This window comes from Lissotriton vulgaris, chromosome 1_1, assembly GCF_964263255.1.
Source record: "Lissotriton vulgaris chromosome 1_1, aLisVul1.2, whole genome shotgun sequence".
Lineage (NCBI taxonomy): Eukaryota > Metazoa > Chordata > Amphibia > Caudata > Salamandridae > Lissotriton > Lissotriton vulgaris.
Window position 1 is genome coordinate 1825597363 of NC_141685.1, and position 12212 is coordinate 1825609574.

A 12212-nucleotide genomic window follows, 5' to 3' on the forward strand; every position below is an offset into this window, starting at 1 on the left:
CCCCCCTCCGGGAGGAGAGGGGAGGGGGGAGAGGTGCGACCGCGCTCTGTGACAGGGTCGGTTTTCGTCCGTTTTTGTTACAGGGCCGTTTTTGCAGCATAACGGCCCTGTAACAAAAACGGCCCCAGGGGCCCAAAACCGGCCCCCACCCATGCGGCCCACCGGGAAATTGCCCGGTGCCCTCAACGGCCAGTCCGGGCCTGGTCTTGACAGCTTTTCAGAAGGTTCCTGGAGTGTGAGAGGTATTGATGCTGATGGGTAAGGGTGAGAAAGCTTTTACGGAGAGTCCTTTTATAAAAGTTGAGTGTAATACATCATTTTAATCAGAGGTGGCTTTGAGGGAATTGACCAGGTCTGTGAGAGACATGGGTTAGAAGGATGACTTGTGGGATGTAGCAATAAGGGATGGATGTCAGCATTTAAACGTTTGGTGTTACTGATGCACTGTTGAATCTTTTGTGTTTTTTCACGTAAAACACCTTGAAAGAATTGCACTTGTCGGTGTAATGTGGGGTTGGTAGGCCAGGCAAGTGAATGGTGCAGTACTCAGTTGTCCTGCGGAGTATTCTGCATCTGTTCGCAGCTATCTTAATTCATCAGTTTGGCTGTGTGTGGCAGTGTCTGTATTTCACTGTGAGATTTGATTGGTAAAGTATGTATTTGTGGGATTTAAGTGTAACATTGATATTCTTCTATGTAAGCTCTTTTTCTCTTTACTGGTTGTATCTGCATGTTTTTCCAATGCACTTTTTTATGTGTGCTTCTACTTACAATGGTTTATACTATATTTACTGGGTTACCTAACACAAATACCTTCACAAGAGTATTTACAGCTGTTTTGCTCAGGAGATGCATCTTTGATTTCTTGAGAAGATTCCCTTCTTGTTTAACTAACTATTGTATCTCCATAGTTTGATTCAAAAGCAGAAAGACAGGTTATAAAGTGTAACTTTGTCTTAGGGATGTATTTCAACCTCTTGCAGTGATATGATGAGTACTTTTTACAGCACATAAATGAAAGTTAAGTTATGCTCGCCAGGTAGCACAGTGCATCTACTGGTTCTCTTTGTAAAAGTTGTTTGCCTGCATACCAATGAATAATCTATCATGTATGTTTAGGCACAGTGGTTCCAGATGAGAACATGATCATGAAAGGAAAATATTTGCAATCATTGCACACTAATATCTTTATTTTCACAAAATAAAAGGAAAAGACGTAGCCGGTTAAGTACCAGTAAACAGATCACACTTGAATACTCGCTATACATAAAAGTGCGATGAAATCGTATTTTAGGTACATTTACACACATCAAAAATCGAAATCTACAGATCTAGAAGAGTACTGTATTTGACTGTATCTTTCCTTTATTTAGCAATCAGTGTCTTAACCTGAATTCAATAGTATAAACATACATTTGATTTGATTTTCCCTCAGTTTTGTGTCTTAAAAGGTCAAGGATAAGTTAAAAGGAAAAGCAGACAAATACAAAAACAATAGCTTGAAAAGCCGTGCTGCGACCACTGCAAAAACACGTGGGCTTTAATACACATTGACAACCATAGTGTGTTTTGTCAAGTATGCCTTGAAGTATAAAGTGGATTATAATAATTATTTCATAAAAATTAAAAAGATTGCAATTAAATATCGCACTCCTCATAGAAATCTATATGTGTTTCACTTAGACTCACTTGCTATTGAGTGATTCATGTTATTCTGAAGAGATTTCTATGTTATGCTAAAAGGGTCCCTTAAGAGAATCCCAGGTGAGCACTTTTATAGAGCCTTGAAGCTACACAGGCCTTTACTTGCTTTAGAATTTTTATTACATCATTTGTTTTTCTTAAACACCAGATATAATAGATAAGAAGGGAGGCACAAATGCGGACATGAAGGCAAGAACAGGCAAAGCAAGGGCTGCCATCATTAACCGCATCGCTGCTGCGGCGATTTTTGCGCTGTGCGGCTGTTTTCCATTTTCCGCGTTACATGACGAGCTCAGCTCGTCATCAGCACACGCCACCCGTGGCTGATGACGAGCTGAGCTTGTCATCAGCAGCGAAGGGGTTAAGCTAAAGAAGATCTGGAGCTCCAAGGACATAACACTGCAAACCAAGATCAGGCTTGTTAAGACCACTGTAAACCGGTCCTTCTGTATGGAGCAGAAACTCAGAGGACCACAGAGACCACCACCAACAAAGGCCAGACCTTTATCAACACCTGGTTGAGGACCAACCTCCAAATCCACAGGTCAAACACAATCAGCAACAACCACCTATGGCAGCAGACTTTCCAATTCCCTGTTCCCAGCTGTGGCTGGATAGGTCACACCTGCTGCAAACCTGCATCAAACAACACCAGGCACGATCTGATCTGGAATCCTCAGGGGAAAAGGAATAGAGGAAGACCAAGGAACAACAGGCGCCGAGGCTTCGCGCTCATTGCAAGGAGATGGTTTACACCCAGAGTCAGATTGAAAGAATATACGAGGAAGACATGGCTGGAGAGTCTTCGTTGATGGCCTATATCTCAGGAGGGGTAGAAGACATAAGTAAGTTTTATCCAAACAACCACCACTATTGTTAAAATACACTTCACTTTTAGACTTGTCCATAAACTTCATTTTCTGAGACTTTGCAGAATTATTCAGGCACAGTCTTGATAAGAACGAATCTTGCAGCACTTCTTAGGTTAGAAAGCTCGCCTTGTTATTTTGATAACTACCTTTCTGAATTGGAGTGCTATGTCATTTTTGTTATAACTCTTTTTATTAGGTTTTGCATGAGATGACAACATAAACCCGTAACAATGGAAGCGCTGCACCCCCAACACCCTACCTCCCCATTCCCCCCACCCCGATCGACACCTGTCATTATGGTCTCTTCCTTCTTTAAGCTGTTTTCCAACTACTCTTACTTAGGCATCTAATCATCAGTCCCTCACTACTTGCCTGTTCTGCCTCTGCTCTACTGGCTTACACATCTCAAATCCAGCCCAGACCAACCAGCAGAGAGGAAAAGAAACAATGTGCTAATAATCATACCATTTGACCGAATGATTGGAAAGCCTACCTTCAACAATCTCTGATAACTTCTTCATTTCATATCGTTTGTGAGGGCAACTTTCCCTTTTTTAATTTTTAGCAGCAGAAAATGATCCTGAATCTTTGCTTTGTCACACGTCCAGGCTTTGTCCAACTTAATAGTAGACCCGCTTACGTGCAAAACGCATCTAATGTTGCCACTTACACTTATCTTTAGGGCCTTTCCTGGCACCCTTTAACCTCTCCTTAGTGGAATGCTGTAATGGCTGCAAATCATTCAAAGACGAAACCTAAGGAAGCAGTGCACTAAAACCACTTATGGCAGATATATTAAAGAGAAAAGACCAAAGACGTATTAATAACTCAATTACTACAGCCCATGCTAACATCGGGTTTCTTAGCTCGATAACCGATAGTAACATTAACCAACTTTACAGTTCTCATTACAAATAACAAATCACTCAAGGCAAAGGGATTGGAATTAGTTTCATAAAGTGTGCAGAGGTTTCCGCAGATGGCATCTTAACTTAATTAGTTTGAAACTAGTTTAAGTTTCCACCACTCTCAAAGCAGAGCAATGACAAACTGTTTACATCATTCAGGCATACATTGATAAATTGCTTCTAAAGTCATAATGCAGTATGCTGGCACAATGATCTCAACGTACAGAGCCACTCCGGTAGTACCAATAATCTGAACATAACAAAATCTAAAACGAGGCAATTAAAATACAGGAATCTTGTAATTTACAAGCGCTCACGATTTGGTTATTAGCCATACAAAAATAAATAATCTTCATCAGTATTATAAAAATGTATATATGTTGATGCCGAGGGTCAAACATGTAAATAATGCCCCCCCCCAAAAAAAAAGCAATGTAAAAAGTGATCTTTAAAAAACGTCTTGGAATAAGCCACTATTAGTAATATTTTTGTATTATGTCATCCAGATAAAAGTGCTTCTTAGTCTCTTCTGTCTGTTCTCTGCTCCAAAATATACTTATAGTCAAAGATGTCTTTTATCATCTGTAGCCATCATTGAGTTCCGTTATTATCCTGAGTTTAGCCCCCTGTAAAGAAAAACACATTGAAGTGAAATGTCAAGAATAGTACACAAGCATTCATTGAAAGAAACTATGAGTATTACTACTCATACTTGGTACAATGCTTCAAATCATTTTCATGCTTTTAGGCTGAATGTGGATCAATGAGGTAGGTGATGTTCATCAACTATAGTAAATCTTAACTAATGCTTTCTGATTTACCATTCCGAATTCCATGTCATGCACAGATTACATTTTACCCTTATTATTGCAAACATTAACATTCATACATGGACAGAATCTGATAGGAATGCATGGTACCAGAAAAACATTGTCAGAGTACCATCTGACATAAATATTGTGCCCAAAATATCACCTCTGTGGAGTTCATAATATAACATCTTCCCAAAGAATCAATATTTTTTAATCAACATTTAGCACACAATCTTTATGTCATATCCTATCTAAAGCGTTTGAAAGGTATCCATATATTTCAACCCATAAAAAAGACCAATCATCCGGATAGAGGGGAGGAATTAAATGAACTCAAAAACATGGCTTGATAAAAGAGTAACTTTAATTAATTGATGATCTGCAATCATTCGAAATATTACCTCCTGTTCCAAATGATGAATATCCAAGACTACTTATTCAGTATTTTAAGCCTAATAAGGGAACAAATAACTTCTATTTTATATTATAAAGCCATGGTGATGGCAAAAGTGTTATTATCCAACCCATTTTACCACCTTCTTTTAGCAAAGGCTACTCCTAGGGGAGTTCCGGTCTTCGATCTGAAATGATACACCTCAGAAACCAATACTCCTGCAAGTTCTAGATGAGCTCCAATAACAAACTAGACGAAGGCGAGCCCTACCTATTTGTTCCAAAAATCTATTTACTGCACGTGGTACTGACAATGACACCTCTTCTTAATCACTAAAATATGCTCCCACTCCAGTGCTGTTTACTTACCGAGTCCAGAGGGCTCTAACCCACCGCCTATGCTCTACATTTATGTGGAGCCTCTCAAAAACGTACTTTAAATGATGAGGCTCTGTTCCACCAATAATTACATATGGTACAGTCATACTTTATTAGAGCACAATACAACCACCCCTCCAGGTGTTTAGAACCCATTTAGAACTGCATTTTACAACACCACCTACACCCCATTCCCACTGACTGGGGAACTTGCTTCTAATATCCTTACTTTCCCACGATGATCAACGTGTTTGATACAACTGATCCATTTGATTCTGATTACAAAAGCAAGCTCCCCATCCACTCATTCTGGACGGCAATTTAACCATTACGCATTTGGACATAAGAACTGTGGCAACTGAAACTGCAATTGTGCTGTAAACGATAAATGATAAACTATACATCTATAAGATTCACAATGAGATAGGATATGAGAAAATAGGAACCGGTACTAACATTATAGACACTGATCCTAGCTTGTTGTAGTAGGGCTGCCACAGGAGGCCACGCACAAAAAGTCTTCATGATTTGTTTCAGTTTTAGCTCCCTAGAAGGCCACAGCACAGTATTTGCATTCAGTTCTTTGTGACCAAGGAGCTTGTGAGTGGGCACACGCAGAGATGTTCCATTCCATTAAGATTGTTATATGGACTGATACTGAGGCATTAACCACAGGGGGACTTATTTACAAGCCAATTGCGCCGCCGGTGCATCACGTTGTGTGACACACCAGTGGCACAACCTACTGTCCCTTTTCACGCAACACTTTGCGTGTTACGGCCGTGACAAGGGTGTTCCCACACAACACCCATGTGTCGTGGGGCTGAGCCTTGCATTTACACAGTGTTAAGTTGACATGAGCTTATTAGAAGTTTAAACGCCATTTTTCCTTTCTGCTGCCTTTTGCACACGGCACACACTTTATTAAATGTTTAGAGTTTGGCAGAGTATTTTGCTTCACACGAGAATATCATGTTTTTCTAAATTAGAAGCCTTGCTTGGTAAGCTTAGTTTGAACAGTGAGTGCCGAGGCCTTCAAGATTATTTCAACACAGTGGTTGTTGTTGGTACTGATTATCGCACGTTCTAGACATAACAAATATGCAGCTGTGGCCACCTCTGAGATTGGCACGTTTTAATAATGCACTGGGTAGGCATGTGACACACACTTGGAGAACATTTGTGTGCTGAGAGCTTGTGCAGAATTTGATGTGATCCATTTCTGCTAATACCAGAGGTATGGGGTCGCCTATGTAATCCCAAGAGACTTCTGTAGATATAAAAGAACCTAGCGATACAAAAGGGGATGATGGACAGAGTGTTTGAGCAAATCAAACACTCACCCCCAGTCAACTGATCTGGGTTTAATCCATCACCATTCTTTAGCTCACTCAGCCACCCCAGTTCAGACATGGCCATATGCAAACCAGTCTGACCCTGTGCCTCATGGGAGCAGTCCAGCCCGAACTGACAAGCCATGTCTTCCCTGGACCGGAAACAAGCATCCTGGGACCAGTTTCGGATTCATAATTCATAATATAAAAGAACCTACCAGCAAGGGAGGGTGAAATATAGGTATATTTTAAACCTGTTTCCATTTAGCATTATAACATGTTTCTCCCTTTGTATTTTACGGAATAGTAACTATGCTGATAATCTTGTTTCTAATAATATGTCTGCTTGTATTAGCTAAGATGTTACGCATGAGAACACAGCGTTAGAAATAAATATTTAAAACTTGCACGTGTCTTCTTTTACTCCCTGTTTTGGATTGGTATGAGAGTATAACGAAAGAGTGTTCATGTTTTCCACATTGCCTGAGGTAACCCAAGTCGCATGTTCTGGGTTGTCTAATCATTGTTGTCTAATCATTGGTATTTTGGAAGAGCCAATGTGACACTGATGCTAGTCTGGCAGGGGATTTTTGGTACTAAGGTGAGTTTTGGCACACCCTAATTCACTGAGGTCCCAAGTCTCTGTGCACAGTTCTGTGTAGGAGCAGAATCCCTGCAACATGGCACCCTAACAATGGTGATCTTATATCATGATGCTTGAGTAGTACTTATATCAGTCCTTAGCACCTTCGCTATTGTTTCCGGTTAACAGTGGTGTCGGATAAACCTATCTATAGTTACATAGGTCTTTTCAAGCTTGAATCTTTCAAAACGGTTTCCTTTTGAATTACTACCCAGTTGTGCTACTTTGTTTAACATTGTACCTCTAATTCTCTGTGTCGCTATGGCTAACGTTGACATACCGCAGCATAGTCGCTTTGCGCTCCGCAATCATTTGCAGGCTTATAACGTTGGTTTGGAGGGCATGGCAGTTATTTTGGTGGTGAGTGCTGAGGTTGCTTACCCGTTTGAGATTTTCTACTCATGGGTGACGTTTCCTCCAGTGGATGCGGCTAATTAGGTGTTTCACACTTACACTCACACAGCCGTGCCCTTGGAATATGTTCCTTATAGGACACAAGAGATTCTGATTTCTGCATGGCAGCACCGTGTTTGGTTTGATGGCACCCTTCCCCACAGTGTAACGGCGATTGGATTGGGTCCTTTGTCCATCCCAGGCGCTTCTTGGCCTGCTTTGGCTGGATTCACCCCGTATCCTCGTGCGGGGACAGTCCCCGCTGCTGAGTTGCGGCCCCTGTATAACTCTGAGATCAGTGTTATCCAGGCCCTAGTTCAAATTATTACCCTCAATTTCCAGGGCAGGGCCCCTGGTGTTGCGGCGCTTCCAGCTGGACCGAGCGGAATGAAGCTTAGTCCTGTCATGGTTAATGCAGTTATGGGCAAGCGTCCCCAGGATAAGGATGATGTGCCTTTTTGTCTTGCCAAGAAATTTGACCAGCTGGAGGCAGTCTTTCCTAATTCGACCCCCGTAGAAAAACACAGGATTCTTACAATTAGTTTACCCAAGGACTTGGTAGCAGAAGCCGGTGACTGCGAGTCATGGGGTAAAATTCTTGCGGCAGTGTACACAAGGTGCTTTGGCACTCCGTCAATGGCTGTCCTTCCAACAGTCATTAAGCATTTTCAGGATGAACATGGACCGGAGGCTGTGGTTGAATTGGGAATGAAACTCGTAGGCTCATTTGACGTGGTTTCTGATCTTGTCCTTTCTAATATAAAGGGAGATGCGGTGAACTTTCAAGTGGCTAATGCCTTGCACGATGTCCCCGATGCCGACATACCCAGACAGTTACAGAGAATTATTATGGCTTATAAAACCAGTTTAGATGTGAAGCCCTTTTCTGCTAAAGCTAAAAAACAACTTCAAGGTTTCAAGTCTGAAACTGACGTTCAACCCAAAGCTCCACAGCAAAATTGGAACAGAAATAAAAAGCAGGGGAAGCAACAACAGAAACAGGAGTCCAGTCCCCCGTCACCCGAGCCTATGTCTACTGAGCGCGTTTATGATTTGTGCGACCGCTCTACGATTAAGTCATCTGATCGATTTCAGATTCCTGATCAACGCTCTCCTCGTTCTTTACAGGACACATAGGCCTTTTGGTCCGGTGGTGGAGGCGGCGGCAGAGTAACGACCAGCCCCGCCCGAAAGACAGAAAAGGCAAGCAGGACGATTCTTCACAGAAAAGACCCCAGTTTCAAAAAAAGAAAAGTTGGCGCTTTAACAGCGAGATTTGCCACAGATAGTGAGAATGCAGCTTCAGAATCAGACATGGGCGCTGACATTGTTGGACAGCGCGGCGGAGATTTCCATAATACGAGAAGCCCTGGGTCCACTACTGAAGGTGACAGCGACTGACCAATTTGTTGTTGTTGAAACAGCTGATACTAGAGTAGCAACACCTGATAAGGCTTTTTGAAATTTACCTTTTAATTGAAGGTGACAGACAACGTACCATAAAAAGGGTATTTTGGGAAAATCTTACAACTATCTATGACATTTTATTAGCGGAGGCAGACTGGCCCCCACCTTTTGTTCTCGCAGCTCCGAGAGGGGCGGAGGTAATCCTCCCTAGTTTAGCGCACACAGTGTCTAAGGAGAATGCGCTGAATTTTGCAGAAGAGTGGGCTAAGGCCCTTGCGTCGGCTTTGTACTGTACTCACTGTGGTTGGGGTACATTCTCCCCCACCACGAGATTGCCTTACGGTCTATGCCACAGCCTCAGCCTCAATATCCCATGCGGCGTGAAGCAAAAGCTTCAGTTGTGGAAATCCTTGAGCAATTGGAATATCAAGGAGTGATTGAAACTTGTGTGTCACCGATGAATAACCCACTTTTTACTGTGACCAAGCCTGATTGTTGGTACCGTTTGGTATTGGATTACCGGCATTTAAACTCGCATTGCCGTACCTGTGCAGTACAGAATACCCACGGCTCTGCTTTGGTGGATGGTCTTGTGCGTAAATGGTTTAAAACCACACTTGCCATATCCAACATTTTTTTTGCCCACAATTTGTCTGGTCTGAGTTCCCAATGGACCAGTTTTACAAGTGGTGGCAAATAATGCCAATTTAAGCGTCTGGCCATGGGCTATAAGAATAGTCCGGGTGTGTTTGCTGCCCGTATTGTCTCTCTTTTGGAGAGAGTAGACCCAGATGTATGTTCGTATGTGGATGACATTTATCTCACAGACGGCGAAATCTGGGCGCATTTGTGTCGCGTTGACCGCATACTTTGTAATTTTGCAGACTTCGGTTACAAATTTAACTTTGCAAAGTCTTGCATTGCAGAGTACACAGTGTTGTTCCTGGGCTATGAGATCAATAATGAAGGTCGAGGATTAGCACCTCACTTCTTGGAGAAATGCGCACAACTGCGCGCTCCTACAACACTGAGAAAATTACAGTCCTTGCTGGGATTTTCGAATTTCGGGCGTACATATATTCCCGAATATGCCCAGCATATCAAGCCATTGTATGCTTTGATACAACCTACTTTTACCACATCATGCTGGCTACCTGAACATTCAGACATTTTGCAATCTTTGCAGGCTGATCTTCTGGAATCTAAATTCTTACTGACTCGTGATAACCACACCAACCTGGTGATAAGAATCATGCCTGGGGCTGTGGGTTTCACATACCTTACTTTTAACGAAGGTGACACAGTACCTATCGCTTACAAGTCACACTTGTACACTTCGGCTTAAATGCGGTTTTCCACTGTGGAAAAGTTTTGACAGCAGTGCAAATGGCGATTCTGAAGGAACGTGCACTGTCGCAGTGAAAACTCATGTTGGTTGTTACCCCATATCCTGCACTAGAGGCAGTGACGTAAGCCAGTGTACCTAATTCTAAAGCTTTGCACCCACAGTGGATAAAATGGGCTTCATCATTGACGTCTCCGGATGTCACGTTCATTTTTGACGCCTCCTTACAGTCACAGGAGTTTTTGCAGTATGAATTTGTTTATCCTGCTCCGCTGACTATGCAGCCTTTGGAGGATTTCCATTGTATCATTTACACTGACGGTTCTGCGCAAGTTACGCATGGGTCTAAGCACGCATACATCTCAGCTTGCGCCATTGTGGTTGGTACCATGGTGAAGGATTAATTCAGGTCCAATGTCGTACATACTCAGAATTAGGGGATTGTACAGCCCAATTGGCAGAGCTCCGTGCTCTGATGCTTGCATTGGAGTACGCTGATCCTGGTGTACCTACTTATTGTCAGTGACTCTTACTAATGTGTCCAGTCTTACAATGAAAACCTGTTCTTTTAGCTCAGAATGATTTTTGTGATTCCAAGGGTAGCACAATAAAACATAAAATAATCTGGGTTCGAGTGGCTGAACTTAAAGAACAGCTACCACTTGTGTATGTAATTCATACTCTTGGTCATCAACGTGTGGGAGTTCACACTGTTGGCAATAGTTTGGCCGATGAGGCCGTAAAAACAGCAGTTTCGACATATTTGGTTGCAGCAGTTACACGTTCCAAAAGTAAGATTGATGATGACATCTTGGCAGCAATTGCCACTACTGAGAAGGGAAATACATGTCCCACTGGATTTCCTTCAAAGTATTCTTATCACTTAAGTTCTGATAAAGTTCCTTATGTGAAAATACCGGACGTTGGTGACAGATTGATTCCCAACGCGGACCGCAGGTCCACACTGATTACAGCTGCCCACGAGGGAGTTGCATCCGCGCATGAAGGGGTTTCGGCTACTGTATCTCAGTTACAACAACGTTTCTGGTGGCGGGGACTGTACAAACAGATGCGTGATTATGTCCTTCAATGTGACATTTGTCAGCAGATAAAGCCTTCGACTGCTTCGCGTCTGCCCCAAACACAGTTGTAAATTTCTAATAGACCACTTGGTTGTGTTTATTTAGATCACTGCGGTCCTTATTCCTCTGATACTGCGTATAAGTATATCTTAGTTGCAGTTGATTCTTGCACACGCTTTGTTTGGGTCTGGCCACACCGCAGCGCTGATTCGCGAACTGTCATGAGAGGCTTGCGTGTCTTTGTGGGAATTTTTGCCTGTGGCACCTTCCATTCGGATTAGGCTCCGGCGTTCGCCTCTAAGGCGTACAAGGATGCCATGAGTTCATTGGGGTTCCAAGTCAAGTTTTCGTCTCCAAACAGACCTGAGGGTAATAGTGTTGTGGGACGAATGAACCGAGATTTTAAGCAGTATTTGACAGCCAGGGTTATAGGTACTGGCAGGAACTGGTTAGCCCATCTCAATAGCATACAGCGTGCACTTAATAATCTCCCTAGAAGGTCTCTGGGTGGGCGGACCCCATACGAAATGCTCTTTGGTATCAAAATGTTCGTCCCGGACCTTGAAGGTCTAGACCAGGCAGCGGCAGCTGCCCCCTTTGACGTCGATGAACATTGTCATGTTTTACAGAATCTACAAGAGACGAGAGACAGTCTTGCAAAGGAACATTTGCCCTCCACATCAGAAGCTGCATTGCAGATTCTGGTAGTTGGCTGGCTTCCCAAAGTTGGAGAACTGGTTCGAGAGAAGATCGAAATCAAGAAAGAATTTGGTCCCTCATATCGAGCTCCAGTTCCTGTACTTGGAGTGCAGGGCACAAGAACAGTCATTTTACCACCACTTCCAGGTCGTAAGGAAAAAAGGTACATCTCCATTGACAATGTCAAATTACACAGAGTGGCTGATTCTTCTTAGTATGACTCCTGCGGTCTCCTGTCCGTC

General features: G+C 42.8%; 1 protein-coding gene across 2 annotated transcripts in view; it reads right to left on the reverse strand.

Annotated features, from left to right (window-relative positions):
• Positions 1-1162: 1162 nt before the first annotated feature.
• Positions 1163-12212, reverse strand: part of DRAM1 (DNA damage regulated autophagy modulator 1) — a 303166-nt gene continuing 292116 nt past the window's right edge. Inside the window, exon 8 of one of the 2 annotated variants that reach the window (XM_086919254.1) lies at positions 1163-4110. In XM_086919254.1, coding sequence (XP_086775380.1) covers positions 4063-4110 — 48 coding nt within the window. In that variant the 3' untranslated portion in view covers positions 1163-4062. The remainder of the gene's footprint in view (positions 4111-12212) is intronic. The other variant, XM_086919262.1, reaches the window with a different exon arrangement.